The sequence below is a fragment of the Lonchura striata genome, chromosome 2 (assembly GCF_050655825.1).
Source record: "Lonchura striata isolate lonStrDom1 chromosome 2, ASM5065582v1, whole genome shotgun sequence".
NCBI lineage: Eukaryota > Metazoa > Chordata > Aves > Passeriformes > Estrildidae > Lonchura > Lonchura striata.
In genome coordinates, this window is record NC_140704.1 from 134,976,104 (window position 1) to 135,002,182 (window position 26,079).

At 40.3% G+C, this 26,079-nt stretch overlaps 1 protein-coding gene across 3 annotated transcripts in view; it reads right to left on the minus strand.

Moving 5' to 3' along the window:
* Positions 1-26,079, minus strand: part of NIPAL2 (NIPA like domain containing 2) — an 88,439-nt gene that overhangs the window by 39,899 nt on the left and 22,461 nt on the right. For 2 of the 3 annotated variants that reach the window (XM_085572399.1, XM_031503742.3), the window contains 2 exons: positions 10,088-10,156; positions 5,679-5,850 (listed from right to left, as the gene is read on the minus strand). In XM_085572399.1, coding sequence (XP_085428525.1) covers positions 5,679-5,850; positions 10,088-10,156 — 241 coding nt within the window. The remainder of the gene's footprint in view (positions 1-5,678; positions 5,851-10,087; positions 10,157-26,079) is intronic. The other variant, XM_085572400.1, reaches the window with a different exon arrangement.

The window sequence follows — 26,079 nt, forward strand, 5'->3', positions numbered from 1 at the left end:
GTGTTTTTGGTTTTTTAAAATTGGTTAGCAATAGAATACAACAATACAGAAACCCAGACAAAAAATTGTGTCAAAGAGTAAGCTGACAGTAGCTCGGGAACAAAACAAGCAATTTATCATTGTTCTGGAGGCTCGCTGGTTTTGAACTGTTGTCTTTGGGAATGCAACACATAGACAGCCCTAGGCCTGGATTATCAGCCTTCAAGTCATCAAGGCATCCCTGGTCATCTGAGAAGAATTGTGTACTTTTGGGTGAATCAGAATAATTTTTTAGGTTTTCACTAATTATTAAGGTAAAACTTCCAAAAGTAGGCAGAGATGTAGCTCCCATTCCCAATGACAATGGTTGCTAGATGAAGAGAAGGGCAAGAAAATCTGTGAAATGATCTGTTAAGGATTAAACATAACAGAACCAGCACAACCTAATGTAATCCTTGAATTTGTTTCATGCCTTGATTGCATGCTTATATTAATATCCATAAATTATGAAATAAATAGGTCCTGTAAAATGCTTATATCTATATGAAAAAGCCTTTCTTAATGCTCATGAAACTCAAATGGAAAATATGATTTGACACTACATCAAAATCATGATAAATAAAAACTGTTGGATGGAAAAGGGGGGGAAAGTATTTGTTCAGAAGCTTAATTGTTATCTAAAAATCTTCATCATGTAAGCCAGGCTGGTTTACATTCATTGTTGAATGAATATATTCATTATATATTGAATGATCGTATATTCACATGTATTGAATTAATGTGTATTTATTGCAGCATGTGAATTTCAATGTAAATTGAAAAAAATATTTAAAACATTTTATATGCAATTAAGTGACCTGAGGAAGGGCTGTAATGGTGCTATACATAGCTCAGTCAGCTGCTCATTCTCTTAGGAGAGTGATTATTTACAATTATCTCCATATGTAGGTTTTCTCCAGCACAAATAGAAATAAAGAGCAATGTGATGTGTGGGTTCTGCCACTAGCAGACAATGAATGGTGAGAATCCAGCTCACAAAATACCTCCTCTGCTTCCTAGACATGAAAGCTGCAGCTAGGACTGGGTTTTGTTTGTTTCTTTAAGAAAGGGATAATACACAACAGAAGTAAAAAATAGAAAATACATACTGATTCATAGTATATATTCTGTGTATTTTGTCCAATCCAGCCACAAAAAACTCGAGTGTGTGTGCATGATTTATTTTCCTATACAAAACTATTTCACTGTATTTCACTATTAAGCTGTTTTCCTGATACTCAAGCCATTTTTGAATATGTATGATCATACTACCTCTTGTTTTTACTGCCAAATCTTGCACTAAATAGTTTTTGTAACAACTGTTTATAATTTTAAATATTATTATATTCTTTCTTTCCCTCTTTTTGATTTCTAGATAAGCTTTATGCACTATTTAAAAAGATTACTGCTCTCCTCATAAATGCATAGGCTGCTTACACTACTGTCTTCTCCAACAGTTTAAAAAAAAAAAAATCCACAAAATTTCATATTTGCTTTAAATGTTAATTCTCTTAAGCTTAACAGATTCAGTCAGGTGAAGGCAGTTAAACTCACCCATGCAGAAGAACACTTCACCAGTGGTCTGGATGAAATACCAAGGGAAGAGAACTAGGTATGATTCAAAGACTATTGCACCTCTCTCAGTTTGTGCAACAATATTTCACTTTGAGACCAAGCATTTACTCTATTTTATGCAACTTAACGGTGTGCTTCCATCTAATCAAGCAGTTTAAGTTCACCCAGTTGATTTTACCCCTAAATCAGTTGAGCAGTGCTCAAGCTACGGGAATGCAGTTGCTGGCAGTCCCATTCCAAGATGTGACCTCAGAATATGCTTTGTATGAACAGACCCTCAGCCTGTCTTCCAAGCTGAAGTGAATCAGGACCCTCCCAGTACTGAGAACTTGAAGATGCTTCAATCCAGCCCCAAACACAAGCTATTGTGGTCTGCCACAGAGTCAGGAAAATCTGGAGAGATGATGAGTTCCGTAGTGCATTTAATTGCTGCAGAGCAAATGACACCTGGGAACAAATTAATTACATATAATTGACTTCCAAAACCTGTTCTTGGTTTATATGATGGATATTAATGCTCCACTGAATACAAAGAAAGACATTACAGATACCTCTTGACAGCTGTCTTGCACACTGAGCCTGTAATATTTCTAACACGATCAAAGATTTGTACTGGAAAAGTGGTGAACAAAACATGAAACATTTTTCCCCATCTGAGAAACTGCTCAAAAGAGAGACCATTAAGGTGTGCTTAATTCTGGAACCTGGATTATAGGACATATACACTGCAAAGAGAAGGAAAAACCATGAAAATACTTTTTTTTTCATCTTCTAGACAAGTACAAATCAAATATTTTAAAGAATAGTTTGGTGACTGTTTCCTAGATATCATTAGTAACAGAGTCCTCAGAATTCCAAGTTCTCAGACCACAAAGATGCTACATTACAGTGAGTGGGACAAATCCATTTCTACAGAGAAACTTCCTAAAGTACCTCAGGAATATAATTTTCCTAAGCCTGAAGCTCCCCACTGCTGTTTAGGAGCATATAAAAATGCAAAGGGATCTTAACAAGTTCAGGCTAGGTGAGGCAAGTGTAAAACAACTCCCCCCAGAATGATGAACATTGCAGAAGAAATGGTCTCCAATGCCACTGACCTTTCCTCACCTTTTCCATCCCCAAGTCATTTCTGCAGGCAAAAGCAAGATGATGAACTAAAAACTACTGCAACCTAAAATTACCCAAGCCACATGTAAAACATGTTTTACTTTTTAAGTATAGAAAGTTTCTTAATGATCACATCAAACATGTATTACTCCTCCACTTTTAAATTAAAAATTTACTAATTTCTCCTCTTGAAGAAAACAACTGCTGTCTTCTCAAACTATTTAAAACCCTGAACAGATGTAGAGCTTGCATCATTGCAACCACACACAGAAATACTTCCACTGTGTAAGAAGAAAAATATATCATTTCTCTAGATTAATTATTAAAAAAAAAAATCTCTTGGTGTCATTCCAATTCATAGTCTTTGGTGCTGTATTCTTTTTAAAACAAGACACTGGAACAATCCAGCTCAATAGAAAGAGGCACAAAGTTTTCACCAATTAATTGATACCGGGTTGAGTGCAAAATCCAGTTGGTTGCAGTTAAATGTGGTAGCAGAGCATAATAGATGTTGGCTCCATCTATTTTAAGATGCTTCCCGTCTCAGAAGTCTGGAGATATATGATGGGTACAGCTCAAATTCATTCTGGGTAGGGACTCCAGTCTGCCTTATTCTCCTCCAAACCCTGGTTCCCAATCAAAGGAAACTCTCCCTGCAAACCCAGAGTCACAGAGACCTGCAGAGGATCCCCTAGGTGACTGGACATACTGCAAAGCACATTTCCCCTCAGCACACCATATGTACTGCATTTCCAATGTCAGTGAGAGTCAGCCCTTACCATATGGAACATGTTGACACAGAATTTGGGAACAAAATGATTCTCAGAAGGTTGGACTTAGGGTTCAGGTATGCATTTGGAGTTTGTTACCAAGTACATAATTTGTTCATTTAAAAAAAAATTAATTTATGAAATACACACATTCAACAATACCTCAAAAACACTTGTAAGCTAGACTCTGCAAAGGCCACCCTCCACCCCTTAAAAGTGGTCACAACTTAATGAGAAAAATATTTCTTGATCTTTTAAATTGGAAAACCTACTGCCTAAACTACCCTTGGCCCAGTTGTTAGCAGATGATGCACATGTGACTTGGGCAGTTCGTCATTGCCCTCAATGAAGAGCTCTTTTGAAATTGAGAGGATGCTCTCTCTCTCTCTGGCTTTAATTTCAGAAGACAGGAAAGTATCTTGTAGTAGGAAGTGTTACTGGGAAGTTATTGCTGTAATTGGCTGTCTTCACAATTTTTACTTGCTCTTCCTTAAGGGATTGTTTGCTAGACTAAATAAAATTTCAGATATTTCTATTGTTTGGGCTATGAAATGGATACTGTCAGCTGACTTATGGGAATGGAATATAAGATATTAAAGTGCTTTCTTGGATCTTCCAGAATAAGCATTCTGGGACAGTTTAAAAAAAAATGAAAGTGGATGAGAATTTTGGTAATACATAACAGTTAGCAAAATGGTTTCTTGGTATTTGTTGTAAGTAAGGGAAGTGGAGAATGAAGGAATCACCAGATGCAACATTTCTTCTTTTGCAGAAGCAAAGAAGGAATCTGTTCAGCTAAAAATCAACCCTAAATGTGATCTCACCTTTTTTAGTTTAATAAATATAGGGATTTTTCTTTCTACTCACTGCTTTTTGCTTTTTCTTTCTAATTTTCTATATTTACATTTTCTTCTGTTTGGACAACAAATGAGATTAACCAATATTCTCTGATGTTCAGAGATGTCTGACAATGCCTACAATTTTTACATATATAACTACTACCACCAAAATCACACTGGGGTATAGCATGTTAATTTACGTTTTCATCTTGGGTAATATGTCATTCGTTTCTTTGAGAACTCTTTCCTACTATAATGAACTCACATGGCTTTATATCTGAAATTCTGCAATAGTTTAACATTGAAGGCTGCAGTAAATTGCCTGCAGTTTCCTTCTCCCTCCGTCTCTGCTAAATTGCATCTACATATTGTTAGCTGCTTGCTTCCACTACAGCTAGGCAGTCCACTGGGAAGGTATTTCATCTTTTCTACCTTCCCATGGAGAATCACTCACTGCAATGTCACTTCCAAGCATGCAAATGGTAACTGCAGACCTTGCAATGTTAGCACTTGCCAATAGCAAGTAAATGAGCTCCAGCATATACAGAACTGTTGAGATCTCTCAGTCCTGGATGTTTCAGCTGTGGATGTGAAGTGACCAGGTTAATGGATGTAGCTGCACCCTTTTTTCCTGTTCTTACAGCTTCTGTACAATACTGCCCTGTCTACCCTGCTTTACACTAGCACAACATAAAGACATATTTTTAAATGTCTGTTACTTTGTCAAAGAAACAGACCTCTCATACCTGAGCACCTTAATAACAAAAAAACCCACATGAAGTAAAGAGTGAGATCATATCACTTCAGCTAAAGTCCAATTAATCTGTATATAAATGAACATGTTTGATAATATCCATAAACGCATGAAACATTTTTGGAAATTTCTAGGCCCTTTTTGTCACACACTATGGAGTGTCAAGCAAGTTTGTCCACATTAACATGAATCATGGTGATGTGCAGTGAACAGGCAGCAGAAACCACTTGGAGTGATGGCAACAGAGAATGTGTTGTAAGCATTCAGGATCAGAAGCAAAGCTCTGAGCAATGCAGCAGGATGCCAGTCTCCCTCTCTGGGGGCTTGCAGAGCTGGCAACACTTACAGCATTGGGCAGGAGCCTAGCAGAGCACAGTGACACAAAAGAAAAAAAACCATGGAAAAAGAAATATATTAGAAGAGTCTTTGATTTAAGTAGACAGTTTTTGTCAAACTGTCAGCTCATGTAATTATATGAATAATTTCTTCTCAAACCACGACATTAACATTTTCCTCTTGTGTTCCTGCTGCAGTTTCTGTGGTATTATTCCTCTAGCCAGAAGCAAGCATTTGATTAAAGCACATACTCGAGGAAGAAATGGCAAACGGTCTCACCTATAACAGAAACACATCCCAGTGGAGCGACAAGAGCAATGGGGGCGAGTCCATAGGCTGTGAAGTTGCCCACCTCTCCAAGCCCCAGCAGGGCAATCCCACACCACCACAGCCTGCTCGTGTAGTAGGGCTTCTGCTCTGCTTGGCACACCAGTCGGAGATGAGCGCATTTCTAGAAAATTAATTATTAGGAACAGGCGTGAGTAGAAATACTTCCATTGTGTTCTTATATCTGACAAAAGTGGAATAATTAAGGGGGCTGTCAACTTCAAACTCCAGGTGCTCTGAGGTTTTCTTTTTAAACAGGACTTTGAGCTAGTTGTTGCAGAGCTTTGTGTTAACTCAGTGCTGCTTCAGATGTGCTTTCTTAGCCGTGGTAGAAAGGGCTGAAAATTTAGGCCTCTGAATAAACCTGAAAAATGCTAAGTGAATACTATCTAGTGCTTCCTAGCTATCACTGCACACATCTGCTGCTGTCTCAAAGCAAAGCTCAGCAGTTGTGCTCTGGATCTGGAAACACTCAAAGGCAGGAGACGAGGCAGAATCAGAACTGTGGCAACAAACTTGGACAAGGGGAACTGACAACAGGGTGTTCCTGTCTGTGAAACCTATCCTCACCACAAATATACTTTCAAAATAAAAAAGGCAGCACTTAATCACATCTTCTGTAGGGAGGACTCTAAATTAATTAAATGTAATTTATGATTTGGCTACAGTATCCTGTTTGACCTTAGAAGGAGATCATAAGTAAAGCATTATTTTCTAAAGAAAAAACAGTTGGCACAGGTGTAACATACATTCAAGTATGCATCAACACTTCCTGTTACATGAAGAAGGTATCATTGGCAGAATGTAATTGTTTTTTCTCTGGCTGTACAGCAAGAACCTGTATATAGCAAGACATTTTTTTCTTTGATCACACTGATCCTCTGCAACAGCGTTCAGGCAGTCTCCATCAAGAAAGTGTCATTACTGGGAATGATGCAATGTTTACCAAATTAATTCTACAGATTATAATTTTCTTTCTCAAATTACTCTCCAGTCTTTCTGCACATGGGTCAAAAAAGGTGGAAATCAAATGATACAGTTGTTGCAATATAAATGGTGGTAAAAGAAATTTTTTTCTCCATTACTTGATATTTGATTTTAGAAGTGCCCCTGCAGAGCCCAGAGAAGTTGTAAAGGATTTTCCTCATACTCCCATCCTTCTCTGTAGGCTACTTAACACAGCATGGGACAAACAGCAATGTCTGTAATACCCCACAGTCTTAGTCAGTGCTCTTGTTGAGAAAATGCAGCACATCACTGCAGTTTCATGCTGTGGAATGTGTTCAGGGGATTAAATTCTAGCCTTCCAAGGAGAAAAAGAGCAAAAGGAAATAAAACTTGAGCCACCCATCCAAAATGGATGTTCCATTTATATAAACAGAGAAATTTAAAAAGTCCAATAAATAAACAAATTAAATTAATATTAAATAATATTCAAATTATTATTCAAGAAGCCAAGTTTCTGCCAAAAATTAAACAGGACAAATTCTTAACTGAATCCTGAGATGTATTTTCACCCCAGATTCTTGTAGGATTAACTTTTGAAGGCACAGTGAGATTGAAATGATGTGCAGCAAACACAGGAAGGTGAGCTCAGCAACTTCTCTACAGCATTCTTTCTCCAGATGTCTTCTTTGCACAGTGATGTGTGCAAATGGTATTTCGGTGGAGGCTCTTTATAACTCAGCTGAAATACATTGCAAATGATGAGCTGTTCTTTAGTAGGCAACCTGCTAGAGGGAAGAGAAGCAGGATAATGGACTACATGGTCAGAAAAGGACAGAACAAAAAAAAAAATGGCCTGTCCAGTTAATAAGAGTGTGAAAATAAATGCTGAGATCTAGGGAAAGTCATAATTCATATTTAGAAGATACAGTTACTAAATGAAGACCTAATTTAAAGGATAAAAAAAAATCAGTTTAAACTTTTTGTCAAATGGCAAAGAGAGCCGTTGGGTTTCCCTAATCAGCATTTAAATAGCTGACAGTTCAAATCCAGTAAGGGATGTTATAATTACAAGTCAATAGAAGTCTGCTTGTATGCCTTGGTACATCCCCTTGCAAAGCATCTACTTTGGCACCCAGTATCCTCAGCAGACAAAAGATATGAAATCTGAACAACCTCATTATTATGGCTAGACTGAATTCCCACTTCACCTTCACTTTTCTTCACTTCACCTTTACCTTTCCACTTCAGAGTTTTTCTCAGAGCCTGTCCTAGCACTGTAACCACCTGCAGGTTGGAACTCATGTGGAAAGGCAGCAGTCATCTCAACTTGCCTACCTCCTCTGGCTAAACAGGTTTCTTTCTATGGGATTTTCCAGCTAATGTTGTTTAAATAGAAGGGAATCACTGAAGAACCTTCTAGCTTTAATAAATTGGGTTACTATGAACAGAAGCTTTCATATTCCACAACTTTCTATTTCATCCTTTACAGAAAAAGCAATAAGTACAACTCCTAAAATACTAGCTAGCAAAAACACTTCTGGACAATTTACATAACAATGTCTTCTGTGCTTTAAAATGTTTGTTAGAAGACCTCAAAATACAATTAAGCCTACAAGATACAGATTATAATGAAAAATGTAACTTTCTACTGAGTATGTATTCTAATTATTAAAATAGAAAGGATTTTATAATTGGCACCCTACAATGCTTTACCAAAGTTGTAAGGGCAACACCTCCCTTTATTTTTATTATTTAAATAGTGTTTACTCAGAGTATTTTATCTTAATTGAAGAAGAAAAACTAAATTGGCCAAAGTTATTTTGGGGTCCAATATTGTAAAAACCTTTATGTCTGTATGCATTAATGGAACAGGTCCTGAGGGAGCTGACTCAGAAAGATGGCCTCCTTGATCTGCTGCTTGTCAGTTCTCATGAGTGACGTGGTGACTGCCACCACCTTGGCCACAGAGACCATGAAATGTTTGAGTTTAAGATTTTTGTTGACAGGAGGAAAAGTGCAGGAAAACCTCAACTCTGGACATGAGGAGAGCAGTCTTCAGGCTGCTCAGAGAACTAGTAAGAAAAGTCCTTTGGGAAATGTTTCAGTAGTGCTGGGGTCTATCAGTGCCGGTCACTCTTTAAACATCACCTCCTAAGGGCACAGGAGCAGCAATTCCCCAGTGTCAGAAGTCAAGCAGAAGGCTGGCTTGGCTGAACAGGGATCTTCTTTTGGGTCTATGGCAAAAAAGAAAGGGGTTTGCCCAGTGGAAGCAAGGTCAGGTGAACTGGAAGAATACAGAGATGCAGCTTGTCACTATAGGGAGAAAATTCATGTGGCCAAAGCTCAACTTGAAGATGGACAGAAATGTGGAGCACAATAAAAATAGAGTTTTCAGATTTATAATAGCAAAAGGCAGCATAGAAATAACATCAGACTGTTACAGGATGAGGATGGGCACCTCACAAACCGGGACACGGACAAGGCAGAGGCATTTAATGCATTCTTTACCTCTGTCTTCAACACAGATGATGGACCAAGGGAGGCTCAATGCTCTGAGCTGGAGGACCATGGCTGTGAGAATGATCAAATCCCAGCTGACCCTGAACTTGTGCAGGATCTACTCCTCCAGCTGGATCCCTACAAATCTAGAGGGCCTCATGGGATTAATCCAAGAATCCTTAAAGAATGAGCTGATGTCATTGTAAAATCTCTCTTGATTTTTGAACTGGGAATCTGGAGAGGTCCCACTTGACTGGAAGCTGGTGAACATTGTCCTGATTTTCATGAAGTGCAAGAAGGAGAACCCTGAAAAATTCCTGTCAGTCAGACAGCAATCAGAATTGAGACCTGTCAGTCTCAATCCATTGCCAGTAAAATCATGGAAAAGATTATTCTGGGAGGTATTGAAAAAACACCTCAAGGTAAATGCAGTCATCAGTCACAGCCAGCACAGAATCATCAGGAGTAAGTTCTGCTTATCAAACCTGATTTCCTTCTGTAACAGGGTAACCCACCTATCTGATCTAGGAAAGCCAGTTAATGCAATCTTTTAGACTTCAGCAAAGCTTTTGATACTGTCTCTTATAGTACCCTTCCTTACTCCCGGGTTCACTGGGACCACAAGTGACTCACAGCTGGTATTTCTTTATGGCTTTAAAAAGAGGAGGAGTTATGAATGTTTCTTCTATTCCTGTATGACAACCACAGCACAGAACAGGCTGAGAGCTCCCAACAACTCCCAACTCCTAGCAACTATAGCAGGGCACTGCTACATTACAGCTAATGAAAGAGAGAAGGTTTATTAAATGCAACAAAAGTTGCATTTTTGCATTTTGAACTTCATCAAAACTAAACTGCAATGTAAGTACTTGCTAAATATAAACAACACTGAATAAAGAGAAACCATATCATACCTGGATATTCAAAGAGACACTGATGAGGAAATTTGAAGAAACAGCAAGTAAAACTCCAAACAGCTGAGTCTGCAAATCACAAAGCAAAGAAATACGAAAATATTTATTAGTTTAAGAAGAACTATATAATGGTGGTTTTCTGATAGCACATTATGACCCAGTCAAAACCAAATTATTGTACTTCTCAGTCACTGAGTTCATGCTGCAGTGAGTAAAGTGATAAAAAATACCTCTGCATAGTTGACTAGGGCTTAAGTAGTAAACAAGTAGGAATAGAAAGGCATGCTGGTTTTGCTGTCCTTCAGTAGAACACTTTCTTAAATCTCATGAAAGACAAAACTAGGCAGCTGAAAACCACAGACAGGTCTTTTTCCCCAAAAAAAGGACCTAGTTTTTACATTACTGAGAAGGAAAACCATCAGCAATTAAATGATTCCTATTGGAACACAATTATTTTAAGTGTCAACATATCCACTATTTGACAGGGTAGCCAGGAACATAGGTCTGAAAATTTCTTTAATGTATTGTGTTATTTCATTAAACAATTTCCTAATCACACTGTCTAAATTTCAATAAGATTTGCAAGCTTTCTATGAAGCCAAGACATTAAAAATACTCAAGCAGGATTCATTATTTTGGAAAGAAGTCATTTAAAGATGCCATTTCAGCAAGGTCAAACAACACGGACTTGATAGAGCTCCCTGACACTCTCAAAATGTTCTAACACATTGCAAACCATCCTAAGTGTATTAAAAACCCATTCAAGGTCACTTCTATCGTGCTGTGAGGAGCCCCATTAGTTTGTAGAGAAGACAAACTTACCATCAGTTTTTATAAACAAGGTCATGGTAATATAACCCAGCATAACAACTGTTTCCAGGCTGTAAAGCAGCATCCAACTCTCTGTGCTTACAGCCTCATGTTTCATTAGACTTACCCAAAAAGGTGCCTGGGCAACTCCAAACAGGCAGCGCCTACCAGCCACTAACAGAGACTGTTACCCCTCAACATTTATGAAGAGCAACATGTTGTCCCAAAAGCACTTGGAGGGGTGATTGTTGTCATGGCTAGATAGTTCCCAGACTAAGCAAAGGCATCCCCAAAAGTGTGAAGAAACAACAGCCTTATTATAAATCAAATATAATATTTAAGCCAAGCAGCAGAATCCAACTGTTTCCAGCCCCGATGTTCTGTAGGGGCTTGGAGCCGGCAGGAGAAGACAACAGAACTGCTCTGAGAGAAGTGCTTGGCTGCCTGCCAGGTGTCACCAGGACAGGACTGAGTGGGCCAAGGGGAATTAGAGACAAGAAAGCAGGAAGTGAGAGGGCTCCCTCTGCTAACTATTACAGCAGCAGTGCCACAGCTTGAGTACAAGTATTCAGTGAGAAGCATCACTCAAGATTTTAGCCCACAGCCACTGGAGGTCCTTCCTCTCTTGCATCCTCTCCCCAGGATCCTCCGATCCAGCAGCATGTTCTGGGCTCTCACACAGCTGTGTTTTTCATGCTCTGGGAATACACCTCGCTGGAGCCAGTGGGGGGGTGTGTGATGTGACACCTCAGCACCGATGTCCCTGCTGGGATCAGCATGCACTGTTACAGGGACACAGCAGCCTCCTTCCACTCTGGGGAAATGCTGTCACATGGACACCACCCAGGCCTTGCAGAAGCACAGGGGATGGGTTTTCCTTCCTTACACCTTAATGCTGTAGCATCAAATCCTGAGCACTGATCTTGCCCAAAGTTTGACCACTTCATCCTGCCCACACAGCAGCTTCAAAAAACAGCACTAAATCAAAACTGTTTTCTTTCTCCCAAAGATTTGTACTTTTAAAATGACAACATGCTCCCTTGTGAGGAGGTGGAGAAGTGGCCTTGTCAGCCTTGTCATGAAGTGTTTAAGAAAAAGGAGACAGAAGGGAATAGAAAACAGAAACTGCCCCCTCATTTACCCCATCGTTTTATTGCACTTACTTTAGTAATTGTAACAAATCCCCACTACTCCCAGATGAGAACTCAGTCTCTCTGTGGCTCTTCTTGTTCCAGAGGCCGGTCCTATCATTGTGGCTGCATCTCTAGATGCAACCCCTTGCAGCTCCTTCCTCCCAGTTTTCAGCTGGGGGTGAGAAACCTTGCACAGGACTCAGAAACCTTACACCCAGCACACCACGGAGAAAACACCATTGATCTTTAGCCAGACCACAAGCGGGTCTCCATCCAGCTCTTGAATGCAGCTGGTGAGCAGAGGATGAGGTCATGTGTTCCACTGGTCATCTAAAATAATGTGCTAAATCAGACCCATGTGTGGGTACTGATGATGACCTGAGTGCCTCTAGAGGCTGTGAATCAAATCTCCAGCAGTGGGTTTTCCAATGCCCTGCATCATGGGTGTCCTCCCCAGAACAGCAACTGCTTTTGCACCACAGTGGTTGTTTCACCAGGTACCTGTGAGCTTGGCTCAAATATCACTGTGGGACACATAAGATTTCTATCATGATGATCAGCATACGTCTGAACAGAAACAATCTTGAATTGTCTTTTTGGAGAATCTGTCCTAGATTGCAAGATGTATTCAACTGCCATCTGTTAGAGGTGGGGCAATTATCTTCTCTTAATTGGGCAGTTTTCTTTATCTCTTCCACAAACCAATCCTCCCTCCGGGGGAGATATCTGCTGTTAATGGCCTGTTGAATGTCACTGCATGACTGAGAAAAGCTGCAGCATCCCATTGTGAGATGCCCCACCCAGAGGGAGGAGCCAAGCATTTCTACCTGGATATAATCTTGAATTTCTTGAACATCAACACGGCTTTTCCTGCACTGGATTTCCCAGAGGAAGAGCTGCCTCTTCCACTGCAGGAAGACTACACCCCTTTTTTACAGGATCATTGCTCCAACAGAACCACACCTGCACTCCAGGAGGACTGCAGCCATAATTCCCAATTGGACTGCTACCAACACCCTGACTAACAGGGTGTCAGGGTGTATTCTGACTCTGTCAGTGTTGTTTTTGTTCACTGCATTATTTATTTTATCGTATCTTTTTATTTTCTTGCCTAATAAAGAACTGTTATTCCTGCTTCGATATTTTTGCCTGAGAGCTCCCCTTAATTTCAAATTTATAACAATTCGGAGGGAAGGGATCTTCATTTTTTTTTTCCCTATTTCAGGGGAGGCTCCTGCCTTCCTTAGCCGACACCTGTCATTCCAAACCAAGACAGAATCACAGAATGGTTTGGTTTGGAACAGAGTTTAAATATAATTTAATTCCAACCTGTCTGCCATGGGTAAGGACACCTTCTATCATGTTGGTCAAAGCCCCATTCAACCTTGAACATTTCCAGGAATGGGGCATCCACAATTTCTCTGTGCAAACTGTTCCAGTGCCTCACTACCCTCATTGTGAAAAGCTTCTAGTATCTAGTCTAACTCTATCATCTTTTAGCTTAAAATCCTTCTGCTGTGACACTCCTCTGTGCCTAACTTAAGCAACCTCCTGGTTTGCACACAAGAAAAAGCAGTGCATGTGTATGATCAAGGCAGCAGCTGGGCTCAAACCTTACCCTCATGGCTCAGGTCATCTTATGGCAATGACCACATGTTTCACCTGAGCGTTGCTGTTGGCATATATACTGCACTGCCTGCTCCAGGCTGACAGGTGTTCATGAGCTCTGCTCAGCATGGTGATAGCATCATGCTTCCAAAGCCAGGGATGGACAGACCCCTAAAGATTAAGAGCAGAGTACGATGCCCCAAGGTCAAATATCACATGGATCCATTCAGGGAGATGAGATGAAAGTACAGCAACACCATACAGCTACAGCATGGCAAAACTGTCTCATGTGGGTTCATACTCACATGTGCTTAGATTAAATTTAAAAATGGGGGAAAATGCAGTACAAAGGAAAATTAAATTGCAAACATCTCAAATCAGAGTGAATCTTAAATCAGCAGACAATTTCTAATGAACCAGGATTACCACATACAGCAACATTCAGAGGAGAAAAAGCACATCTCAGGCTAGGAAAACCATACATGAATGAAAGAAAACCAGTAACTGAAGAAAGATCCTAAAATTGCTGTACTGCCCTGAAAGCCACCAGAGCCCTTCTGCTCTCATACTATCATGTGAAAGGCTTCATTATTTGTGCTGTGTCTGCCACTTAATATCCTTCAGAGGCTAAAGGACTGGTGGAACATCCAGTTTAATAAGTAATAAACATGATATTCTCTGAGTTTCCAGTTGTGATATCCAGTTGTGATATCATCCACAGCACTGCAGAGCTTCCCACACATAAGTCTCAAGACAAACCTCAGTTAGGGAATTCAGTTGCAGACACAATTTCAGAGCCATGGTACTACTTCAGTCAACTAAGGACTTCTACAGGAAAGGGCTTTAAATATTCAAAACTGTTGGCATAAAATGCAAGTTTTTTCATCACCGAAACATCTGTCCGAGCATACAGGCCACTTTGTCAGACCCCAGATTTCGAACTGTTGACACATTCTTCCAGTGCTTCCAAATGCATGAGGCTTGTCACAGAAACATCTTGCCCTTAAGCTTTCCAAAAAATAAAAAACAATACAGAAATTTAATTTACTTCACTTTAATATGTTTTGGAACAAGCCATGAAAGTCACCAACCCATTTGAAGTCCTTCCTAGATAACCCCTGAGCATACAGACCATGGACTGAGATTGTGGATCTGCCAGCATTTTACTTGGTGGCAAAACAGGCTTGAGGAATGCTTTCCTCTGGCCTGCTGCTCCCTCACTGCCTTGCTTAAGTGCCTGAAATAATCCACACAAAACACACCCCATTACCATTATGTTCTTTATCAGCCACCTGCCAATGTTTAACACTAAAGGAGGATCAAAATTCACAATCCACAGCAAGGGTTTTAAACTGGTGGCCCTGTGCAGTTTGTCAGGGGTGACACTGACCTGTACAGGGGGTGCTGGGGTAAATGAGTTCAAGAAATGAAAATGTGCCTCAAGCAAGGCACCCTCAGCACTCGCCTGGCATCCCCATCCCAGCTACATGAGGGTCCTGCACAAGCTGAGGCGTGGGGGAGGGAGGTTTGAACCATCAGGCAGGAGAAATCCATTTGTCAGCTGGGGTGGCAGCACACTGCTATTCAAAATAAGTGAGCAGCAGTGTGGCAGCGGCTGGGTATGGTCCTGCTCCCAGCACTCAGGCAGGACCTGATGCTTGTTTACCAGAGAACTTTTCACATAATTCTGACAGTATTTTAAAGTGACATTTTACATGCAAAGTCTCTATTTATTGTCAAAGTAAAATAAGGGTTTTATGGCAAATGAAAGCCAGGCTGAAATCTGTATCTTTGGCAATAATTCTACTAAGTTTATCACTTGCAGACTAAAATCTGCATTGGAGATTCAGTTATATGGTGAAATGCAATTTATCCATATTATATGTGTGTTTTCCTAAAGCACATTAAACTGCAGTTGCCAGGTCTGTGAAATGGAAACTTAGGAAAAGGAACATAATTTGCATTGACTAAAAGGTATACACCATCATTTATGGAAACTTGCTATGCCTATAAATTGAACTGATGAGCAGAAAAAACACAAACATTCTAAATATCTGTTGTCGGCTCACTTATAAAGGATAGTTAAACAGTTGCTCCTATTTTTTCTTGATTTCTCTATGAATTTGAGATCTAAAGGTGTTACAAATAAATTTAATGGCATATACTGTTTCAAAAGCTATGCAGCATTTCAAATAATTGGGATTTCATCAGAACTCAATGGATCTTACTAAAAAAAAAAAGAAAAAGGGGTGGAACATGTTCTAAACTTCCAATTATGAGTTAACTCTGAAGCAAGAGGAATTCAGAGTCCTTAACAAAAAACATATTTTTCAAAGAGCTACCATGTGGAATTGGGAGAGGCTTATCATTTAGCTATTATTATTCACAGAGCTCTGGCTGTACTTAGTACTTCACAGATGTATAAATAAAACAAGGTCCTTGTTCCAATGGTTTTCATAGTGCAATTCATATACTCAGAGATCAGTTAAGGTCCATATGAAGTACTGAAGGACAGCTGAAATAAGAGTAAAAGGGCAATTACCAGTGTGGGAACATGAAATGAAAATACATTTGATTTTTTCATTGTGATATAAAGGAAAAAGGGCATTGTTCAGTATATGAAAAGGAGAGAGTTAAAACATTTGGCATCATCATTGTTGGGAATAGAGAGAGGAGACTTGGTAACTACATTACCTCACAAATTTAAAATTTATCTTTTTCCAGAAAAGTTACAAATTGCAAAGGCTGGAATGAGAGTCTGGTAAGTTATGAAAAGGTGAGGGAACTTCAGAGGATACAGCAACTACAGAAGTGGGACTCTTCTATTTATCTCTGTGTTTTAATCACTTTCCTGAGATCCTAATTATATTCATCACTCTGATTATTTTAATTCATATACATAGCAGGTAACAAACCAAGCTGGAGAATATGAACTGTGAAATAATGTAACTAAAGTAATTTTTTATGTGCTTACTATTTTATATACAAACATATCTACCCACTGTATTGTTAAAAAGCCTAGAATTATAGAGTTGTTTAAGTTGAAAAAGACCTCTAAGACAATTCAGTCCAACATTAATCCAGTACTGCCAAGTCCACCACTGAAACCCTAAGCACCATATCTACATGTCTTTTAAACACCTTCAGGGATGGTGACTCAACCTCCTTCCTGGGCAAACTGTTCCAATGCTTGAAAACCTTTTCTTGGAAGATATTTTTCCTACTGTACTATTTAAACCTTCCCTGACACAACCTGAGGCCATTTCTTCTTGTTCTATCACTTGTTACTAGGGAGACAAGAATTACCCACCTCACTACAACCTACTTTCAGGTAGTGTTAAGAGACCACTATGAGTAGCAATTTTTTTTCCTTTCTGAAGAGTTAAAACTAAACCTCTCAACTTCTACATTTCAATTTCTTATTCTCTGGAATGAAATCTTAAAACTAGAAATAAATGGGAGAATGGAGAAGGGGCAGAATGGATTTTTACACTGTTTCCATGAGCAGCCTGTGATACTTTGGGACGCTGTAGTTCCTGGGATATTTTGCTGCATAATCAAAGACCATTTAATATTTTTAATAATGCCTGCTAGATTGCAAATAAAAACCTCTCCCATGACTGTATAAAAACATCAATCATAGCTGAAAACATCTTAATAAAAGATTTTCTCAAGTGCCATCACATATTGTCTCCATGGCAACTACAGAAATTAAATACCAGGAAAAGCAAGAATAGGATTATAAACTTTTGCCAGTTTCCAGGTCCCACAGGAGAAACAGGGAGGCAATCTAGCACTGCCTGAACAGCTTCTCCCACAAAATGGCCAGCTGGCTTGGGGATATGCTTCTACTGCTGCCCAGGAGCAGGCTTTCTGGATATTTCCTGTTTGACCCAGTCTAATTCCTGGTGTACAAGGTAAGGTTCAAACCACACCACTCCAAGCCTAGGAATATTAATCCCCAGAAAATTCAGTCTGGCTCACACTGAGAGGCTGGGCTGTTCCTATCACATGCTTAACATGGCTCCCTGGACCCCTAAACTGAGAGCCAAGGAGGTGATACAAGGCTTATGGGAAGCTGGAGGCAAGCTCAAAAGGGAGTGGATAGAGCTGTTCAGTGTTACAACAGGCAGGACAAGGCACAAGGAGTACTCTCAGAGAGATGTCTCACTCTGCATGTACACACAGCCTCTGCATGCACACATACATGTGCCTCCAGCCAAGCACAGAGAGCTTGTTCCCTCTTGTTATTGTAGTCTTGCTAAAGTACAAATGAGCTGTTTCTGACTCCACCTCAGTCAGAAACAGAAAACCCTGAGAGAAATGTAGCAGCTTAATACATTATTTAGCAAATCCTCAAAATAATTTTCATGTAAGAATCTCCCTTTACCAGTTGAGAGGAATGGCATACCTCTTCCAGCATGCACCTCTCCAGCACCACTTTCAAACAAAGGCAGGCTTATCTCCTATTCTAACTCAAATAATCTTCTGTTAGCTGTAACTAACCCTTCCTTTCATCTTCACAGAAAATGCTTTTCCATGTCACAACCTGAGTGAATAGTTGTTGAAACACAAAGTCACCCATGTCAGACATGGGTAAAAACAGGCAGAAAACCACACTGCTTCCAAGCCAGTGGCACTGCAGAAATATTCTAACAGGAGTAACAACAGGGCAGGGAAAAAAGAAAAGACCTGACTGCAATTAGAATGAAGTTGGAGCCATCTGTTTAAAGAATTATTTGATTTTATGGCAGAGGAAGGAGCTGCCCAAAGGCCCTTCCAGTGTGTTGTTCCTGCAGAGGGGTGCTCTGCAATAGTTCTCTCGCTTTCCTTCCTGCACCTCTTGCACTTGGCTCTCCTAGTTTGATTTCTAGAGTGTTAATCATTTACAGAGAGTTCCTAATGCAAAAAAAAAAAAAAAAAAAAAAACAAAAACAAACCAAAAAAAAACAAACACAAAAAAAAAAGTGGACTCCAGAAGGCAGAACCTTCTGCTTAGCAGCATTATTATTTTAAATATAAACAATTGCTAGATTATCAGTGGTGATATAAAACAAGAGGCCCTGAACTCCCTGAAATGTTCACATGTATGTAGATGGGTACATAAACACATGGCTGGATGCTTTTAGTTTGCAGATACTTAATGCAAATCTTGGAATAAAAAAATAAACTCTAAATAAATGGCCTCACATGCAAATTTTTTGCAAGGGCCTGAGATATAGGTAGCAGGCTCTATGACATAGTGCAGTGGTACATTTTGACATTTTACTACAAACTGTAGTTTACTGGTTTAAAATATAAAGTATTATTAGCATTTTGTAACCCATGGTGAATGCTGACATAAAGAGCAGGTGTTTAGGTCACAAAAATCCAAAGCATCTACTTCATAGCTGCCTTCTGCAAGAGAAAACTAAGATCAGTGAAGTTGAATGATCCATTCTACGTACCTTTAACACCTTTTTATATTGTCTGTTGTACTTACAGAGATAACAAGGTGATTATACTTTTTCCCCTAGTTATTAGTATTGTTGGTCTTTCAGCAATTGTGTCTTATGTGGATTCTCCAATATAGAACTTGCTGTCTTTTTTCCCTGCTATTTTAGCATTAGTATAGGATAAAATGGTTACAGACATTATCCTTGACAGGGATTACTATGGAAATGAGGTGAGGAAGATAAATTCCTTTTCAGGAATTGAAGAGATGGAGAAGAACTGAGTATCTTTTCCGTGAGCCAGATGCTATTATCTCTCACATGCATGCTTTTTAAACCATGCATTGCTCTTCAGTTTGTCCTGGCAGCCTCTGATGTGTGGTTATCACAGCAGCCAGCTCAGCCTCACGCAGCTGGAGCCACTCTTCCAGCAAGATGGGGGAGAAAACTGGAAGGATAAAACTGCAAAAACTTGTGGGTTGAGATACATACAGTTTAATAGATAAAGCAAATGCTGCATGAGAAGCAAAGCAATATCAGGAATTCATTCACTGCTTCCCATCAGTGTATAAGTGTTCAGCCATTTCCACAGAAGCAGGGCTCCATAGTGGGTAATGGTTACCTAGGAGGACGAATGCCAAATGTCCCCTTTTCCCCTTTAGCTTTATATGCTGAGCACAACACCATAGGTATGGGAATATTCCTTTGGTCAGTCAGGGTCACCCGTCCCAGCTGTGTCCCCTTCTTCTTGTGCATCCCCAGCCTACACATCGACAGGGCAGTGTGAGAAACAAAACACACCACAGTGCTGTGCAAGCACTGCTCAGCAGTAACTAAAGATCCTGATTGCCAGCAATACTTTTTCATCATAAATCCAAAACACAGACCACACAAATTACTGTGAAGAACATCAACTCTGGCAAAAACAAGTACAACAGTGAAGAGATGGAGTAGACGTGATCAGGTGAAAGATGCTATTATTTGTTTGACAGAAGCTTCTGCAGACATGACAAGCTTTGCTCTTGGTCATCTTGAGATGAAGACCGAGTCATTGCTGCATGATAACACAGATACTGAATAAAAATGTTCATGGTGCTTTAGTCACTGCTGAGCGCAAAAGATTGTTACTTTGAGAAAAACAAAGGGAAGAAAATAATGTGATAAGAAGTCAATAAATAAAAGAACCTTGTGACAATTACAAAGCAGAAAAAAATCCCCAAACCCACAACAATACCCCCAATAAAAATGGAAAAGAAACATTAAGAAATAGTAGGTTAGAGTCATAAGGCAAAGTAAATGGAGTCACAATCTATTTACTCCCAAGCTCAAGCCCAAAAAATTAAACTAGGTTTTATTTGATAGTTAACTGTGTGAGTACAAGTTTCTTATGCACACAAACCCCATATTTTGGCTGTTTTTCACAGGAACATATTTACAGTGGAGATATCTTTGGCTGTTGAAGAAAAGGGCTTCAAGTACAATCTGTATCAGCTGGCAAAATTACTTTGTTTCCAGCAGGATGACAGTCAAATCATCCAATATGTTAGCTAGGACATTGGTAGAGGTTTCATCTCCCATGAGGCTAATTTGGTTCTAGGAAGTTAAATGTCAGCAAGAAGTAGACTTGTCCACAAAGGGATATGCACTTCTGTGTTACTACGTCACCCCAGGACCATGAAGAAGTCCTGTCCAAGGAGCCAGTGGCTGATTTGCTCTGAGTCATTGTTTTTGTGTGTGGAGGGGCTTCCTCCAAACCTTGCACGTCACCACAGACCTCTACCTTACAGGGTTGTTTCTGCAAAACACAGCAGAGAGCTGTGTGCCTCATCCAAGAGTTTAACAATTCTGTGATTTCTCGCTGTCATAGTTCCATAATCTCTCTTCATTTCCCCATTATGGGCAAAACAGTTGATATCACCAAATGAAGCCAAAGCTTTTAGCCTAGATGATGTAAATCAGTCATGAATGTCATTGAGGAGAGTGGACTTATACCAGTATAATCTCAGTCAAAGCAGCACACATCTGTTCAGTTTGAGACTGACTATTTACTTTTGAGCACACTGCAAATATCCCTTTCTTAAGAGCTCTGCTCCAGGCCTGGTGTTGATTCACACACCAACTGGCTGTTCTTTGAAGCTGCTGGCCACACATTTCAAAGTCCATATTAGTCAAAGCATGGAAAACATATCTCCCAACTGCTCCCATTAGTGAATGCCATTGTTCTGGGACACTTCATGGTGACATTATAAACATGAGCGTAACAGTTTATACATGTCACCAAAACTCCAAATGGAATAATCCCAGTCTTCAGTTACCAGGTTAGTCAAATGTCCTCACCTCCCTTATGACTCAAGTGCACAGTCAATTGTTTGTTCATCTTTCTAAAGCCTTGGGTTTTGAGTTTGGTCATATTTTTACTTGAGCAATTTGGGTTTTTTTGATTTCTTCAAAGAGGACAATCAGATATGGCAGACTATAAGGCCATAGTACAAGAAGGACCATTCTTAAGTGCTGAAGAGCAATGCAGTCTTTGGATCACGAAATCTTAGGGGGCTGGTGTTACAGGTGAGATTTTACATTAAGGAAAACTTTTATTTTAAAAATTACATTAGTGAATATTTTCTTGTCAATTCACCCAGAAAAACTGCCTCATAAAGGAGTCAAAAGAGTGCTAAGGCAAATGAAGCAGCACAAGCACAGATTCAAGGTGGGAGCAACACTACTCCTTTGTATGACAGCAATGTCCTAGATCCAAACAGCAACCTCATGAAATTTCAGGAGCAGACAGGTGTTGGTATGAGCAGCCAGACTTTCACTCTGCATTACTTTGCAACTCACAGACATGCTGTGAGACTTGAAAATCAAGACAGTGGCCACAGCCAACTTAATTTAAAGTAATTACTTGTAGACTAGTCTAGAAGCTGGGAACAGGAAGGGCAAAGCACTACACTGAGCCAGGCACATCCAGAGCAGTGTAGGGATTCAGATTCATCCTATGCCTGGTCTTTCCCACTCAATGCCAACTAAGGGACAAGGAGGATTTGTCCTGCTTTGCTGGCTCCATAATTTAAGCCCTCTAGTCAGTGGCTAAACTGCATATCAGACACAGCCTACACAATGAACCCCATTTTTCTTCTTCATACCATTTTGAAGAAAAACTAAATTCTGCACTAGGTAGGATATGTTTAATTAGTGATTCAAGTTTCTTTGCATCTCTCTTCTGCAGTCCACTTTCTGACAAATTACAAGTATTGTAATGTTCCTTACTGCCTAGAAATTTCCTAATTAACATTATCACTACTCTTAAAAAAGATTAGTGTAATTACAAAGCTCCTGTTTAACTTGCAGTCACCTCAATCATCAGTAAAAAAAAAAAAAAATTCAAATGCAAATGTTCTTTAATGTCCTCAGAAAAAAATTTAAACTCATTTTACTATAGCATCTGCTGGGAAGGGAAGCATGGAAAACAGTCTGAGATTTGTGAAAAATAGCCCAGAGAGAGTCAGACAACAGACACTCAGACAAGCTATAGCTGGTGCATAGCATGGCCCCAGCTCTGCAAGAGCATTCATTTCCAGTGTCCTGCATGAGGTGTCCAGGAAGACTTCTTCAAAATGAATTGTGAACTATCAGCCTAAATAAAATTGTTTTGCTCACCAGCTTCTGATCTCTGTCAGGCACGGAAACAGTCCTGCAAGCAGCTCTGCCAGCAATGCTGAAAAGATGTCCAGATGTCCTGGTTTGTAAGATAAGCTTGTATTCTATTTGCCATCTGTTGGAGGTTGGGCAGGTTTGTTATCTCTTCCAAGAACAATGGTTTGCTCCGAAGAGGTAATGGTTTGTTAATGGGCCATTGACTGATTCAATGCAGGGCTGGTAAACGTAACATCATCCCACTGTGAGATGCTCCACCCAGAGGGGGAAGCCAAGCACTCTTTTATTGTATAAAGGGGTACCTTTGGGGGACAGAGCAGCTCGCTCTCTTTGCGGGATTTCCCAGAGAAGCAGCTCCTTCGGCGGGAAATCCCAGAGAAGCGGCCGGAGCGCGGTGAGGCAGCGGCGGCGGAGCTCAGAGGCAGCCCCGGTGCAGAGGAAGACCGGCCCAACTGCCACCAGATCTTCAGAGAAAACTATACCTTCTAAAGATCACCACTGCATCTGCAATTCATCAGCCACTGCAAGAGGAGCAATCATCCCAACCGAACTGCTACCAACACCCCGAATCCTCAGGTTCTGGACTTTATCACTAGTTTTGTTTGTACCGATTGCATTTGCCTTTTTAAATTGTTATCTAGTTTTCTCCTAGTAAAGAATTGTTACTCCCATTCCCATATCTTTGCCTGAGAGCCTTTTAATTTAAAAATCCTGGTAATTCGGAGGGAGGGGGTTTACCTTCTCCATTGCACAGGAGGCTTTTGCCCTCCTTCACAGACTCCTGTCTTGTCAAACCAAGACACCAGAATAGATGGACTTTGAGTTCTCCCAACATCAGCATTTGCTTTGAGGCTGCACACAAGCTCAGGATGTAGCATTGGGCTGGTTTGCTGTTCTCTGCTACCAGCACCATGCTGGGCTTAGCAGGAAACTGCCACAGGCACATGACTCTTTCCAGGCTTTGTAGGGGGAATACAAGCAGGATACTAGAGGCCTGCCAATAACACACACTAGGAAATTCTGCTCTGGGACCCTGAGAAATGCCTGGTGGAACCCAGATAAAAGGTCAGTCCTCAAGGAGGCTTATAAAACTGCATACTGCCTCCAGTCTTTGGGCTACTCTCCCATTGTTCCAGACCTGCTGCCCCATGTCCAGCCTCCTCTATATTCATAGGTATAACCAGCTTCATGGCTTGCTCCCACTCTGCTTACAGTGGTTGATAAAAACCCCTGTATTTCCCTATGGAATTTGAGAGCTGGGACAATACAGACATGCTTTTAGTATTGTGCAAAAGGACATGCAGGGGGTAATGCTTTCCTGTAGTTATTTCCCTTACCTTTGAGTCATGAGTAAGTTCCCAAGCAGCAGCTGATCTCTCTTAAGCAGCTGATCTCTCTTTAAGCTGGAGGCTGAAGTCTATAAGCTGTGTGCTCATTTCACATCAGAGATGTGATCTTTACATCTGCAGGGACAGTTGATGTTCAGCACAGCTGAATGGATGTAAGAGGTTAAAAAACGATATGGGCAATATTTTCTAACCAGTGTTCAATTTTGCTTTCTTGTGTCAGCTTCTTGGTCACATTAAAGCTAATCAGAACACAACCCTCAGCAGATCAGACCTACAGCTCTGGCAGAGCCTGAGAGCTTGTGTGCAAGTGAGTCCAATTGAGAGTCCTGCATTTATGAGCCAAAGCCACAAAATTGTTTTCTAGCAGAAACTAGTTAAATGGGCACTAAACCATGGAAAGTTGCTGGATTTTTGACAGCAGAACAACACTGGAAAATCGTGCAATGCTTCTTGCTTCTAGCAGCAGTGGGGAGAAACTGACCTACAGGAGATTCCATCTGAACACAGGAAGAACTTTTTTACTGTGATGCTGACAGAGCACTGTAACAGGCTGCTCAGAGACGTTGTAGAGACTCCTTCTCTGGAATGATTCAAAAACCTTTTGGACACAATTCTGAGTAATGTGTTTTAGGGGGCCTTTTTGAGCAGGGTGGTTGAACTAGATGAACTCCAACCTTAGCCATTCTGTGATTCCTTCTGACCTTACCCATTCTGTGATCATGTGCTTCATTATAACATTTAAGTTTTAAATTCCCCTATAAGAGGATGAAAGGCTGAATAAGGTCCTCTTCCTAAGTTTTGATTTATTAGGACTGAAAATAATATACATTTCCCTAATACCTAAGAAATTGGATGCATTTTCTCCCACATTTTCCAATAAGATAAACTGAAACTGCATGAACTCTGAAATCTGATAGGTAAAGGACAACGGGATGAAACAGAGTTAGTGTTTTGATACCCTTGTTTGCTTTCAGTGAAGAGTTTTAGAATAAAGAGATGGTGTTGAACAGGAAAAACTTCACTGCAGTCTTCACAGATGAGTACACCAGCAGAAAGCTGGGTGAGGACATTTGCCTCTACCCATGCTCAGCGACTGGTTTACTGATTAACCTGAAAAAGTTAACATCTGCAGTGCATCCAGGAGGAGACTGGAAACTGAGGTATCCTACAGAGACTGAGAAAATACCATTAAAAACCCCAGGAGGGTTTGTCTTCAACAGCCTTCTCTTCTTTCCTGCAGAGGAAACATGTCATGATAGAAACCCACCTGTGCTGTGGCCATGCTGCCCTCTGACTCCCACCCACATTTCCTAGGTTCACCTTGACTTGCTCTAGAGTTTTTCCTAATTGAAAGCCATGGTTGAAAATGCCATTGCTTAAGTGTTTAAAATATCCTGGTGAATGTTTGTAGGGATGTACCATGACAACATTTTTCTCTGGTGATGGTGGCAGCTGAAGAGACTCCCACTGTTTCTGGGGTGCTTCCTCAGCCAAGGCAAATGGAGAGAAAATCTTTCCATGGAGACAGCTCCCTGCCTTCCTGCCTGGAGTCCCTCACAACACAGGTGAAGCAGCCCCCATGGCATCAGAAGTACCAGCAGGCTCTAGAAAAAATGGGACCAAATGATGCTCTCATCTTGGCTGAGTGGAGCTAGACATCAACCCCGAGTAAAGAGAGGACTTGAAGCACTGAAGATGTTCCTTTTGAACAGAATTAACTAAAAACCTCAATTGTGCCATTCCACACAAAATCTAGATTTCATCTATATGATAGAAGGCAGAGTAAAATGACCTCTACAAGAATCTGCTTAATCTGTGGATTTCTCATCACACCTGATAGCAGCCACGATCACTCACTGATGAGACCACGCAAGGCATCAGGCACATACCACCTGACAGGCTCTGATAGACTGTGAGGGGCAAGAGAGCACAAATCCATCTGTGTCAACCCCTAAATACAGAGCAGAAATTATTTATTCCTACAGTCCACAAAATAAGAGAATCTT